At 53.2% G+C, this 14,376-nt stretch overlaps 1 protein-coding gene across 6 annotated transcripts; it reads left to right on the top strand.

The window, feature by feature from the left end:
• The first annotated feature begins 423 nt into the window (after positions 1–423).
• On the top strand, positions 424–6,814 carry MSRB1 (methionine sulfoxide reductase B1). 6 transcript variants are annotated; one of them, XM_030578415.1, is made up of 4 exons: positions 424–527; positions 2,086–2,228; positions 2,401–2,515; positions 4,550–6,814. In XM_030578415.1, exons 1-4 carry the CDS (start codon positions 473–475, stop codon positions 4,597–4,599), a joined length of 363 nt encoding a protein of 120 aa, XP_030434275.1. In that variant the 5' UTR covers positions 424–472; the 3' UTR covers positions 4,600–6,814. The 6 variants fall into 6 exon arrangements, with proteins under 6 accessions (XP_030434275.1, XP_030434274.1, XP_030434273.1 ...); XM_030578414.1 differs by having other exon boundaries at positions 4,547–6,814; XM_030578413.1 differs by having other exon boundaries at positions 4,541–6,814.
• Positions 6,815–14,376: the final 7,562 nt, after the last annotated feature.

Genomic DNA, 14,376 nt, shown 5'->3' with positions numbered 1-14,376 from the left:
CAGGCCTCTGCCACACCTTGGTTTCTAGCAGCGGTAACTCCCTTAAAGCCGTGGAGCCAGCCGGTTTACACTGGTTGGGTGACCAGATGTCCCGATTTCATAGGGACAGTCCTGATTTTTGGGTCTTTTTCTTATATAGCCTCCTATTACCCCCCACCCTCCTCCTGATTTTTCACACTTGCTGTCTGGTCACCCTATGCACTGGGGTAAGCGAAAGGCGACGCAGGCCCAGTTTCTTACTGGGCTCTCACCCTGCAGCCCCTGCGGGTCCCAGATCCCTGCCCCCTGCCGAGGACTCTCCGCAGCGCCTGCGGACCCGGGACAGGCGGACCCCGGCAGCGCGGGGCCCGGCCCGCTTGCGTTGCCCGGCAGCGCCCCCTGGCGGCCCGTGGGCGGCGGCCCTGGCCCGGTGCCCGCAGGAGGAGCCAGGCCCGGCCCCGGGGTCAGTCGCGGCGAGCGGGCGGCAGCGGCCATGTCCTTCTGCGCCTTCTTCGGCGGGGAGGCGTTTCGGGGCCACTTCCAGCCCGGTAGGAGCGCGGGGCCGGCGGGGGCTGCCCGGGGGGCCGGCCGGAGTGCCCCGTCCATGGGGTGACCATGGCCCCTGGGGTGACCGGGCTGCTGTCCGTAGGGGTGGCCGTCGGCCGGGGGAGGGGCGGCCACCGTGCGTAGGGGGTCGGGCTCCCATTGCGCATAGGGGCGGCTGGGCTCCCCCTGTCCATAGGGGCCGGGCCTCTGTCCATAGGGGCGGCTGGGCCCCTGTCCATAGGGGTGGCCATGGCACATAGGGGTGACCGGGCTCCCGTGTCCATAGGGGCGGCTGGGCTCCCACTGTCCATAGGGGCTGGGCTCCTGTCCATGGGGTGACCGTGGCCCATAGGGGTGATCGGGCTCCTGTCCATAGGGGTGGCCAGGCTCCCTCTGTCCATAGGGGTGGTCAGGCTCCCCTTGTCCATAGGTGTGGCTGGGCTCCCCCTGTCCATAGGGGCGGCCGGGCTCCCCCTGTCCATAGGGGCCGGGCTCCTGTCCATAGGGGTGGCCGTCGGCCAGGGGAGGGGCTGCTATCGTGCATAGGGGCCGGGCTCCCATTGCCCATAGGGGCGGCTGGGCTCCACCTGTCCATAGGGGCCGGGCCCCTGTCCATAGGGGTGACTATGGCACATAGGGGTGACCAGGCTCCTGTCCATAGGGACGGCAGGGCTCCTGTCCATGGGGGTGGCCTTCAGCCAGAGGGGCTGGGCTACTGAGGCTTGGAGGTAGCAGGAGCCCCTTTGCCAGCCCCCTGCTGGTAACACAGGGGCCCTGATCAGCCCAGCCGTGGGGCCTGAGTATGAGCTCCCCCAGTCCCTGGGTGGCCGCACAGAACCCCAGACCCTCTCTGCAGGGTGCTGCGCCCCCAGTGTCTTCCCATCTCCTGGCACAGTGTCACTCTGAACTGGATCCTTCCCGGATGCCAGCCAGGCCCTGCGAGTCACATGAATCCCCAGGAGGAGCCACCTGGCACCCCAGCCAGTGCATGGGAGTGGCAGGTAGCTCAGACTCCCAGAGCCAGCTAGGTTCACAATAGAATGAGCTGGGCCCAGTCTTGCTGGACAAACGATGTCAGGGCTGGGGTCAGCAGGAGGTGGGTGTGGACCAGGGCTTCTGTTCTGAGCTGTGCTTGGGCCAAAGGTGCATAAGGAACAGGCCAGTGTGTGTGTGACAGAGAGGACTCAGAACCGTGTCATAGGCCCTGTACTGCTTGTAGCTAAATGGGATTCTCTTTAGTTCATGTGACAGGGGCATGTGATTTGCAGCAGAGGGCTCTGAGATTTCATCCCTGCCACTGCCATGAAATCCTTAGTCACATCTTGGCCACTGGAAAGTGACAGCAGGTGGCGGTAGGTTTGGCTAAGCTGTGTAGGTGACCTGTTGGTGTATCCTGGCCTGAGTCCATGCTTAGCAGGGCTGTATTGTAATCTTCTCTGACCGTGAGCTCTGTCTGGGCAGCAGGATCCAGGTGTTCCAGGTGCCTCACACACACGATTGAATTTGCACGGTTAGTGCCACCCGAAGTTAACCCGTCATTTCTCCTGTCCCCCTCCCTAGGCATTTACGTCTGCTCCAAATGCGGTTATGAGCTGTTCTCCAGCACAGCAAAATACCAGCACTCGTCTCCGTGGCCAGCCTTCACTGAAACCATTCATGCTGACAGCGTGGCCAAGTATGAAGAGCGGCCAGGCGCCTTGAAGGTGCTGATGAAAACCTTGTCGAGAGTAAAGCAGAAGCTTGCCAGCTCTCCCTGACTTGTCTCTGTTAAAGGGGCCACTCCTGTGCCCGCTGCTCGCACTCTGAATAGCAGCACAAAGGGAGCGGCCGTGAGTTGGCCCCGGTTCATTCGTTTTCCTCCCTTGCATCTTCCAGGTGTCCTGCGGCAAATGTGGTAATGGGCTGGGCCATGAGTTCCTCAACGACGGGCCGAAGAGGGGGCAGTCTCGCTTCTGAATATTCAGCAGCTCGCTGAAGTTCATTGCTTCAGGTGAGGGCTGCACCCGGATGGTGTCTCTGGATCGGATCTGCCTGGTTGGTTAGCGTCTCCAGTGGTTTCCAGGGTTTGAACAAGGGCATGTTTAATAAGAATGGATTTGTCTAGCATCCACGTTTGGCGACTCCATCTCCAAGGACCAGTGTTAAGGCCACCCCCCTCCCCATTCCCAAACACAGCTGAGGCATTGAGAAGACCCCTGGGAGTACTCTTGTTCAGGCCTGCCTCCTGGCAGGGAGTGAGGTGCCTTCATTTGTTTCCCTCTTTCTTCCATCTCAGGCAGCCACTGTCCAGGATCATGGCCATTGTGGCAGAAAGCGCCCAGGGGGCCTCAGGCTGACTCGATTAACAATACTGGGAATGTTCTTCCCTGGGGCCCTCTCTGGTGAGGTCAATGGGAACAGGAGCAGGCACCAAGCTAACAGAGTGATGAGGATGGAGCCGCATTGGGAAACTGCGGGGTGTGGGTCCTACTGATCTCGGCTCTCTGGGAGATTTGCATTGATGAGCTGTGTTGTGCTTCACATTCAGTTAAGGGTGGCTGGTTTTTATTAGGTCATTGGTGACGGGGCTCAGATAAACTGAGAAGCAACCCGGTGTCCTAAACAAACCTTCCAGGCCTTTAGATTTTAAAATGAATAAATAAATCAATGCTCCTCTGAACTTCCTGGGCCAGAAGCAGGGAGTGCTGGAGAAGTCCCTTCCAGCGAGCTTTCCAGTCCAGTGCTGCGGATCCAGAGGGGTTTGGAGAAGCAGCTGAAGAGTTTGAGATTGTAAAGAAGGACAGGGAAACGTGAGTCCACGTGAATGGGGCTGGGAGAGTTAGCTAGTGCAGTTGCCAGAAGAAGGCAAGGGCATGTGATGTGGGTTTTGAACCGGGCTGTGGCTTTATTAGTCAAGTTACATCCAAAGTTCCCATCGGGGGACAGCCCAGTGTGGTCATTCGCACCCCATTGATCCTTTGCCAATTCTTGGGGCCCCCCAGCGCAGGAGGAGCCAACCATCACAGTAGGAGGGTCTGAGGGCACCTTGACTTGCCCGCTAGCATCTCTTCCCTTTTTGGGGGTTGAGCAAGAGTGGACCTTGACCAGCACCTCCGTTAAGCACATTGGAGAGGCAGTCCCCCTGGGATAGTGTCCCGGCCCCTGATTCACGTTAGACACACTGCCTCCATCCACCTTTCTGGATCTGGAGCGTAAATCAGCAAGTTCCTGTGCTGGGCACCTGCCAACAGTTGAGACAACTAAACGACTCCCAGATAGATCCAGCTGTGCCCTCTGGGAGGGGGGAGAATCCCAGCCCCCCGGTTGCCCTAACCCCTAAGTTTCACTATGAGGAAGGTGAAAAAACAGAACCAGCTTTAGCCAAGCTGGTGGTCTGGGGAAAAATTTCTTCCCAGCCCCGAAGTGGAGACAGCACAAGCCACTAAGACCTAGATAAGGGGGGGCAGGGTGGGTTGGCTGCTGGAACCAGCAATCAGGAAGTAGCCCTGTGCACAGAGCTCCTATCAAGGCTCCAAATCCTGCGAGACCCAATCCTACACTGGAAGTGCAGTGTGGGCTGGAAATCTCATGAGCCCTGCCCTGTCCTTTTTGCCCTCTCCCATCACGGGAGGCTCAGGGCATTCTAGCTAGGTTCCTCCTGTCTCTCTGCCCCTTCCAAAGTGTGTTAGAGATGTTAACGATGTAAGTTCTATAAAGGCCTTGTTAAAGAGGTAAAGATGGCCCCCATTTACAGATTGGGAAACTGAGAACAAGAGGGCTTCATCCTGCTGCCAGGGGAGTTCTGCAAAGCAAGAGTCAAGGTTCTGAGGGACTTGCCCAAGGCAGAGAGGGTGCAAGAGCAGAGCCAGAATTAGAACCAGAACTTGGTGCATCCGGCTCGGCCCGCTACTCACCAGACCACGGAACTTGTGAAATATTAACTGTGTTCATCAAAACGTCCGGTGTGTAATTAGCAGGGGATTCCAGAGGAGTGGGTTGAAATGCTGACTCCTGATTTTGTTTCCCCCTCTCTCAAACAAAGCAGAACAGGCCCTTAGAAGTAAGCTGGCTGCTGGACTCACTCGCTGCTTATAGTGGACTTCTACAAGCTACCCATTGTTTCCTGTGATAACGGTTTGGGATCAAGGTGTGTGTGCTCTAAATGAGAATCTAGTGAAGCAAAGAACCTCCAGGCTTCTGCAATACAACGCCTCCCGTCAGAGATCCACACTGAGTGCTGGGTGCTGGTTTGTCGGCTGGGAACATGAGGCTGGGGGAGCAGAAGGGAAATGGGGCACTGATCTCTGGTTCCCTTTGCTCTGTCAGGTGGGTTATCTCCTCCGTATAGCGAATGTTGCACAATGTGACAACTTCTGCTTTGAACCATCTGGTTGCAAACTTGTACGTAGTTAGGGCCCTACCAAATTCACAGTCCATTTTGGTCAATTTCACGGTTATAGGATTTAAAAAATTGTGAATTTCATGTCAGCTATTTAAATCTGAAATTTCATGGTGTTGTGTCGGTAGGGCTCCTGACCCAAAAGAGGGTTGACGGGAGTCACAGGGTTATTGTAGGGAGAAGGTCGTGGTATTGCCACCCTGACTTCTGCACTGCTGCCTTCCTCCAGAGCTTGGCACCTGGCCAGCAGCTGGTGCTTTCTGGCTACCCAGCTCTGACCACAGTGCAGAAGTCAGGGTGGCAATACTGTAACCCCCCTACAATAATCCTGCACCCCCGCCGCCCAAGTCCCCTTTTGGGTCGGGATCCCCAGTTTGAGAAACACTGGTCTGCCCCGTAAAATCTGTATAGTACAGGGTAAAAGTACCCAGAAGATCAAATTTCATGGTCCGTGACTTGTCCCCTAAATGTAGTGAATGGGGGGGAAGCAAATGCTGTAACTCCTTCTCATCCATCCGACCCTACTCCCAGCTCTCCCATGTCCCAAAACAGCCAGCCTCTGCCCAGTACCAGCTACTGAATTCCTTCTCTCCTGTCCATTATAAGTAGCGTGCATGATGGGTGAAATCCTGGCCCTGTTGATGTCAATAGGAGTTTTGCCATTGTCTTCAAAGGAGCCAACATTTCCCCCTTTATTTCCAGAATGAAATACAGAGATAATGGGTGGAGATTCGGAGCTCTTATGCCCAGAGTTACTGCATTGAAATCAGTAGGGAGTGACGCTGGATTCGAATCTGACCCCATTCTCACATGCTATTTTCTGGTCTGGGATCATGGTATGAATTGCCCTAGGTAAACCCTTCCAGGATGGTTAGGGTAAGGATGTTTGGATGATCCTACCAGATAATGCTCTAGGTATTTTAAGTGTTTGCACACAATAGAAATAATTTTAGAAGATAATTTGACTTCATTCTGCCTTGGGCCTGATTCTGATCTCGCCGTGTGCTGGTTTTATTACTGCCTTCGCAGAGTTATTCTTGATTTACACCAGAGTAAGAGAGCTCAGAATTGGGCCCTTTCAGCAAAAACTTGCATACCTCAGGCTTTGGAAATCGTGTGTGAATTACCTCTAGATACAAAAGGGCTGTTATATTTATTTCCCCTTGAATCAGCACCTCATCCTCCCCTTCACCACAATGCCCATCGCCGTTCCTTTGGGCTGGAATGTGCATATCTTCCCTTAAACCCTAGACCCTTGTTTGTTCCTTGATCAGTCCACGGGGACACCAGTACAAATGCATGACGGGTTTGCTTTCTCCTCCTGGAGTCTCTCCGGCTGTCTCCATTCTGCTCTCAGTGACGTTAGTGTAACCCCAGAGTAACCCCGTGGGTGGTGGTGGATTTACGCCACATTAAGATCCTGATCCTACTGCCACTGAAGTGGGTGGCAAAACTTTCACTGGCTTTGGCGGTGTAGGATCACCACTGACCCTAAGTGAGATCAGAATCCGCCTCCCAGCTGGACTGGTGCAGCTCCAAGGGCCATCTTGAACCTGCATACCTGACGGTAGAGCTCCAGGAAGCCCCCCTTTACCCACAGCAGCCCTCTTATGGATCGAAGATTGGAGGTGCACAGCATTACAATGAACTACAGCGCACTAGGGAACTGGGTCCACCCCCAGTGGGCAGAGCACTAAGGCACACTGATGGCAGTATTACGGTTCAGCTGCACCGAGGGGCACTTTACAAGCTGCAGTTTGCCTGCTGAGGTGCAGCCCAGGGGTGGAGGGGAGGTGACAGGGACACCGTGCAAAGAACGGGACTTCCCAGCTTAGCACTGGGCCTTTGCGGCTGCTTTGTATCTGCCTCTGTAATTGTTGAACTGATAATAAACCATTGATTCATTGTCCCGGAGCAATAACTTGCTTTGTGAAGCATTCCTCATGCTGACTCCCGCGGGGAATAAATCCCAGTTTTCCTTTTCTGTTTTCTGGATCGTCTCAGTATTAAATGGCAGGATTAGGAGAGAGAAAATAGATTTATTATTATTTTTGTCTGAGTGCCCAAAGATGTACTAGACACGTCACAGTCACATGTCTGAGACTGTAACCTCTGTCTTCCTGTACATTTGTGCAGTGCCTCGCAGAAGCCTTGCTGCTGCCTAGGAGCGACTGGAGTGCAGATAACAAGTTTTGTATTGCCACCCATCACCATAGTATCTGGGCCCCTTCCCCATAAAATCGACAGCAATAGCGAAATCACTAATGGACTTCACGGAGACTCTGGCACGTCTTCCCTTCTGGGGTGGAAGTTCTGCTTGGGAAAGTGTTTCTAGTTCTGATTTTTTAAAAAGAGTGTATTCCTTTACTTTGTTTAGGTTTGTTTGTTTCATGGCCATTTTGTTTTTTTGGGTTGGCTGGGGTTGGTTGGAAAGAAGGAAGAGTCAGTGCTGTGGCATTATAATGGTGAAAGGGCCTTTTGGAAGGAATCTCACCAATCCAGTTGCAAGTTTGTAGCTCCAGAGTCTCACACTTTATCAGGAGGAAACTGCCTCTGAATGGGTTTATTTATTCTGACAAGATTCCGTGTCTCCTGTGGCCAGTCGTGCAGCTTCCATCTGGCTGACTCACTGGAAAGGGACAGTGTGTACAGACAGACACACACGCGCACAACACACACTTTTGGTCAAGAGCGAATGCATTAAAATATGAAACCAAAACGAGAAGTGTTTTCAGTAGCAGTGGCTGCAGCGTGTTAGACTCATTAAGTTCTGACTGATGCGAGCTTGATTGTTTTACAGTGGGACTGACCTAGGCGTAATTTTCTGTACAGCATTTGTCCTCGCTCATCTCCATTACTGTGTCTAGGCGGCTCTCTTTGACCGCTCTCTCCTTAATCTGGAATCTGCCTGAGCCTCATGCCTCTGCTAGGGTGAAATCTGCCTTCTGGGATGGGAGGGAGCCAGTCAAACCTCCTCCTGCTGTTGCCCCTGGCCTTTGCATAGGGGAGCACACCTCTCTTGTTTTCCCTGATGCACAGCTCTGACTCCAGCTGCTACCAGATATTGCTGCCTGTGCTCTGACTGTACATGGATGAGCACACCAGTTCTGGCTCAGTTACACTGGTCGCTAATCAGATTTCTGTATTAGGTCCAAGCTTCTCCACAACTGATTAAACCTTTGATCCAAGCACTTCCTCTGATCTGGTCACCTCTGAGCTTCGGAGAAGGTCATTGGCTTGTAACTTCAGGACCTAGTCACCACTGCAAGTCCAGGGCCATGTCTGCTTCTTGCATTTAGCACTGCTCCTGAAGAGCCTGCTTGGACATGGCTGGGACACCTTCCCACTTCCCGAAGCACCGCTGACGCCTCAGCTTTTGGGTTTCCATCTTTTTCGGGTGGTGTGGAATTGCTGTGCACCTCACTGGGCCTCTGGAGGGCAGGCAGGATGTGAGTGATGTTACTGACGTGCATCGTCCCATTGAACTAGATATCCAGGCTCAGATGGAGAAGACAAAAGGGGACAGTGAGGATGGAATCTGGCCAGGGCCAGGGCATAGAAGGAGACAGAGGTGGGGCAAAGCCATGGGCAGCTTTGGAGACAAGGAGCAGCATGAGTGTGCTAGAGAAGTGGAGTGAAAGTTGCTGTCCTAACTCACTTCAGTGCCTGGCAGCCCTCTCTGGGAAGGGCCAGCTGAAATCTTGTGGCCTCATTTTGTCCTTTCTTACTGTTACAGCTGTAGGCTGGAAGGAAGGCTTCCCTGCAAATCCACTCTCCTCCCCAAAGCACTGAATCCAGTTTCCTTCCAAGCCTTATTTATTAAAAAACAAAACCCGATTCGCTTTCCAACCAAGCTGTTGTGTGTGTGCCTTCAGCCCCGAGCAACCTTAAAGACAGGCAGTGGGAACATGGGTTCAGTAGAGCTAGGCTCTCCTGAGAGCGGGGAGAACAGCCTCTTAGGTGACCTGATCATGCTTTGCTTGTGAAAACAGGTTGAAACCTTGTAGCAAGCAAAGATTCTCTCTCTCCAAGCTCTCTTTGCGGAGAGGAAACACAGAATCATTTACAGCAATGCAAAGGCTGCAAGGACAACATCCCTGAACCCCGACTCAGAGCGTTGGACATGATGCCGTCTGCGCCGAAGTAAACTACGGGGGAGTGCTGCTAGCCAAGACCACAGTCCATCAGGAAGGCTGGTGGTGGTGGGGTCCCCAAGACTGGAATAATGGAGATGTAGGACAGGGGGTACAGCCTACAGGGTGGATAAGGGGTGTGTTGGCAGAGTTTGTGGGGAATGGGCAAACCCAGGACTGGAGCATCAGGGGAGCCTGGATTGAGCACACAGGCCAGGTTCACAGTGCATTGGGTGGGCGCCATGCAGGGAGCTCAGAACTGAAATTACAGAGGTTGCTGCTGGAGGGGATTGAGGTGCATCAGCAGAGCTGTGGGTAGCTGTCGAAAGGGGGCAGAACTGGATTTGTCTTATTGATGATTTAATATAGAATAATGCTGGCGGATCTGTTAGTGTCACCGATTTTCTATCACCCAAACTTCAAGCTCCTGAATTCTGTGTAATGCCCCCGCCCCCAGCCGAGCTGAGTATTCTCCTCCCCTTCACTCTGGTGCAGGCTCCATTGTCTCTGAAGTTAGTTTGTTTGTAAGGAAAAGATCTGATTAGTTCAGCCTCTAATAGCTGTATCACAGAGAGAGACTTGACTTGATTGTCAGCTCTTTGGAAAGGGACCATATTTTTGTATATATGTTTGTACAGCACCGAACACAGTAGGGTCCTGGTCTATGACTGGAGCTCCCGGTGCTCTCATCATATAAATAATAATAATAATTGATAATTACTTCTTTTGGAAATGGCCATAGTATTCAATTGGGGTTAAATGTCGACTTGCAGTACCCAAAACAGACATTAGGGGGTGCAGTTGCCATTCCAAATTTCTCCTTTGCCCAAAGATGCACATAGAGGTTTGTTTTCCCACTGGTGCCCTTCGCAGAAGGAGTTGACTTATCATGAGCATCCAGTTTAAAGTGACATTGCTTGTGAGCAGTAACAAAGGAAACAGGAACCGTTAGCTGGGAGCAAGGGCTGGAGTGGGACTGAGTGGCTTCAATTGTTAGAAGCAGTGATTTCGAAGGGAAGTAGGGGGTGTCTCACACCCACCTGGCTATGGACTTACATTGCTGAGGACGATACCGCAGCCCTGCACATGGGCCTGATGTGCTAACAGAACACGGAGTAACATATGTTCCTTCCCTGGAGAGCTTACACACCTAAGCCCTGCCACCCAGGGCTGAAGCCGTTCCCCTTGGCCAGTAAGTCTAACGCCAGCCCTGGCGGCCCCATTAAAACAGGGTCCCGCCCCACAGTTTGAGAACCACTGCCCTAGTGCCTAAGTAGGGCAACCGACCTGGTCCAGGAGGGGGGGGAACCAGCATAGCAAGGATTCATGCAACGAGAGGCTTTTAAGGGGCGAATCCTGCCCTTCCCTCAATACGACGTAAGTGTCAGACCTTTTGCAGGCTGAGTTACACGCTGGGTGCCTAGAGCTGAGAGAAGCTGCAGAACTGGTGTGTGTGTGGGGGAGGCGTAATGCAGGATTGTGCTCTGTGGGTGGGATATGGCCAGGGCAGCGTGGAGAAGTGCGGGCTTAGGAACGGGGATGGCTGGTGGATCCATACATGGCCTGAATTCCCCAGGACCCCTTTGGGCAGAGCTGGCCCTTCCCAAAGCCCCCCTACCTCATCTCTCTTCCGCAGCTGCCAATTTAGAGTCCATTACTTGAGCACTTGTGCATGTGCGGCCTTTGTCTCCTGGGCTTTGGGGGTGGAGGGGGGCCAGAAGGACAATCCCCTCCCTCTATTCTTGACCCTGTGAGCACTTCTACCAGGTGTGAGGTGGTTGTGATTCCATGTGAATGTGAGCGACCTCCATGGGGGGTGCAGATGAAGGTCCGTGCTGGTCTGAGCCCTCTGCCCTGGGCAGTGGGGGGGGTCCCAGGCCCCCTGCTGGCCCATTCAGTGATGCCTAGTGAGAAGAGGGCAGAGAATGGGCTGAACAGTCAGCCACTTAAGCATGAACTTCTAACAAAGAGCCGAGCCTCCCTCCTGCTCCCAGCATGCACAGCAGTGATCTCGTTAGGGCAGGGTCAGGTCTGCACCCCCGTTCTTGGGTGCTGCTACCTTCTGTCCTTTGCGCTGTGTGGGAGCTCCCCTCAGGCAGTGCAATTGAAATGCCCATCCACTGCCTGGGCCTGATTCTGAAACCATTGAAGCTGCTGCAAGGGCTGGCATTGGCTTGGACAGCAGCATTGGTACGAGAGCAAAATGAACAGGACGGTGCGGATCTAAGTTTTATGAGCTGACGGCACCTTGCACTATGGCGACCCCACTCCCTTTCTATTGCCGGGGCCTTGTGCCTGCTTTATGCCAGCAGAACTGAGTGTCACTCTGGCCTGAATCCAGCTCAGGTGTTGTAGCTGAGAATTACGTCTCCACAGCATCCCGCTATTCCCGTTTTGCAATCTGCAGGCTGCCCAGTGAGCATTAGCTTCTCTGAAGGCTCCTGCCAGGCTTCTCTCTCTTTGCTTGGATAGGCCAACAGCTTGGGTAGCATATAATAAAATCTCCTACAATACTCACGACTTGTTCGCAGCGAAAGGTCTGGATCATGCCTCCTTTCCTGGCTTTGTCACACATGGAACACGCTAAGGATCTCAGTGTTGACTAAAGACTGTTTCAATGAACACATGAAGCCAGGAACAATAGGTGGTCACGGTCCTTCAGCGACCAGCTCCAGTCCAGTAGGGCTTGCCAACCCAAAATCTTTGCAGGAGTCTGCAAGTCTGCTGCTTCTTCCTTTGCCCCTTTCGTAACAGTCTATATGTTGATTCTTAGTTCGCTGGCACAGTGCAGGGTGTGCCTATAAATCACCGCTTGTTTCCTTGATGGGCATCGGTGAACGTTATTCTGTGCCAGACGAAGAGCTGACGAGTCCAGCAGGAAGGAATGGGGTATCTGCTGGGATAGCATCCAGGGCAATGAGTGACGGAGATTATTTAAGGTCAGGCACAGCACCTTGTGGCAGGGCGCAGATGCCTCAGCTGGGAGCCAAGTCGCTGTTTTGATCTCCTGCCGGTGTACAGGGAGGGCTGGGAAAGGAGGACTGAAGGTCCAGGCAGGCACTCAGAAGGGACACAGGGTACAGCTCCCCAGTGGAGAGAGGAACCTCCAAGGAGGCCGAGTTGCTAAGGGACTGGCGTGTAGCCAGGGCTCTCGTTGAATCTCTCCCCCTGCTCAGTCGTTTGGCTGCTGAGGCTGCTCTCCTGCACCTAGACCAGGTGGCTGGGTGCCTCCAGGTGGCTCAGGAAGCGGTAGTGAAAGGAAGAGCTTTGGGGCTTTGGTGGGGGCCAGTTTGTTTCAGTCTATTGGGCCAGCTCCTGCAGTCCTTCCAAATGTTGCATTCAGGCAAACTCCTAGGCACGTCTCTGAGCAGGCACTGAGTAAACCTGCAGTAAAAGCCGGCTGTGGACTTTAGGGTCTTGCCCACTGGATTTTGTAAACACCTTTGTGAAAGCAGAATGAACTGTTCTACCCCTGTGACATAGGGCCTGATCCTGCAATGTGTCTAGCCCCTTCTGTGACGCTCTGACCATCCTCACTTCCCTGTGATGTGGGTGGGAGCTGCGGGTGCTCAGCATCGCACAGGATCAGCCCCTAAGCCAGAGAATCATAGGAATGTAGTCCTGGAAGGGACCGGTCCAGCCCCCTGCGCTGAGGCAGGACCAAGTAAACCTAGACCATCCCTCACCAGTGTTTGTCCAGCTTGTTTTTAAAAACCTCCCTTGCTGCAGATAAAGCCCATTACGACTTGTCCTGCCTCCAGTGGACATGGAGAACAATTGATCACTGTCCTCTTCATAACAGCCCTCAACATATTTAAGTCATAATTTAGTTTATACACTAATATTGCGGGTTCTTCCTGTTTATTCCCAATATGCCTTGCATTTGTGTGTAGACACATTGGCCCTATTGTAATGAAATGACCCAGAACATTTGTGAATAAGATGGGCTGGAGTTTCTTTTCCCCCCCCTGTCTGAAATGCTCGTCTCCTTCTTGGTCAGGCAGACCCCATTTCGTCTTGCTCGCCTAGCTAGCTTGCAGAGCTGGAGGGGAGCAGGGTGTTTGGACTTTTATTGAGATACGAGTGTCTCAAGTTAACCTCGCCTTGCTAGCTGCCCAGGCGCCACAGTGATGGGTGCTGTATAAATACTGCAGTGATGATAACAATCGTTGGGAAAACCTCATCGAGCAGGGGGCTTAGCTACATTAGCACCTGCATTTTTTCCCTTCTTTCCTCTCCCTTCTGTTTGAATACTTGGCAGCCTGCCCCTGGGCCCTCACTCCCTTTGGGATCCCTGCTAGCCCCTGGCCAACATGTTCAAGAGTGGCTAGTGATTTTGGATACCCTGGGGGGCCTGATTTTGAACAAGTCTAGAGCACCGACCAACTGGAAACCAGGCCCCTTTGCAGTGTTTCAGATGTTGGGTAGCGCTTTATAAAGCTGCAGATCTTTACCTCTCTGAACGTTGGTTTGGGCATCCTCCGTGTGTCTCCGGAGATGGTCACTGGGTTGGGAATGGCTTCTTCCACAATTCCCCAATTTGTTCCCACGCCTCCGTCTCTACCCCCTGCTGCTCTGTCATCGGCTGGTGGGCTGATGAGATTTCAGTACCTCCTTCAGTGCCCCCTGCAGCAAGATGGATCGTGCAGTGATGCAGACAAGCCACAGGCTAAAGTCTGTCTCTTTCAATATCGTTTTCAGCCCTAACACATCTCGTGCTATTTGAGAAGGAATCCCGTTTTCCTGGAGAATAGCCAGAGCTAGCGTAAAAGCCAGCGTGCTGTCCTGGAAGCTGAAGTGGCAGGGCCATTTCTCTCTCTTCTCTTTTTTTTTGGTTACAGTTCCATTTTCTAAAACTATACTGAAGATGATCTTTCCAAGAGAGGTTTTCTGTTCTGCTGTCGGAGCACTAGGAATGCCCCATTTCCCTCTCTCTGGAGGGCTAGCTGGCCTACACTTCCAAACCTTAGGAGATTGATCTGGCATTAACACAGCTCACGGCCCCAAAGCAGCCCAGGACAAGAGTGCTCTCTAAGCAGCATGGCGATCGGTGCCAAAGTGACATCTCATGCAGTCCTCCTCATCCAAGACAGTGGGTGGAGATAATTTGTGTGGCTGGCAAACCCAGAGAAAGGGCAGAGCCAGAGGGATAGGCAGGCTCAGGGGGAAAGCAACAGGGATAGGATAGTGGAGACCTTGGCTGCTGAAGAGAGGGGCCCCAAACTGGAACCTGCAGTAGAGGGTGGGCCCGGCTTCCCCTACCCACCATTGGGGAAGTGGCACAGAGCAGTGAAGAGCGGACTGCCTTGGACAGTTTGCCCAGAAGACTTGGATACCCAG

This window comes from Gopherus evgoodei, chromosome 10 (genome assembly GCF_007399415.2).
Source record: "Gopherus evgoodei ecotype Sinaloan lineage chromosome 10, rGopEvg1_v1.p, whole genome shotgun sequence".
Classification (NCBI taxonomy): domain Eukaryota; kingdom Metazoa; phylum Chordata; order Testudines; family Testudinidae; genus Gopherus; species Gopherus evgoodei.
The sequence above is the reverse complement of the archived record's forward strand: the minus strand, read 5'-3'. Positions and strand labels throughout refer to the sequence as shown.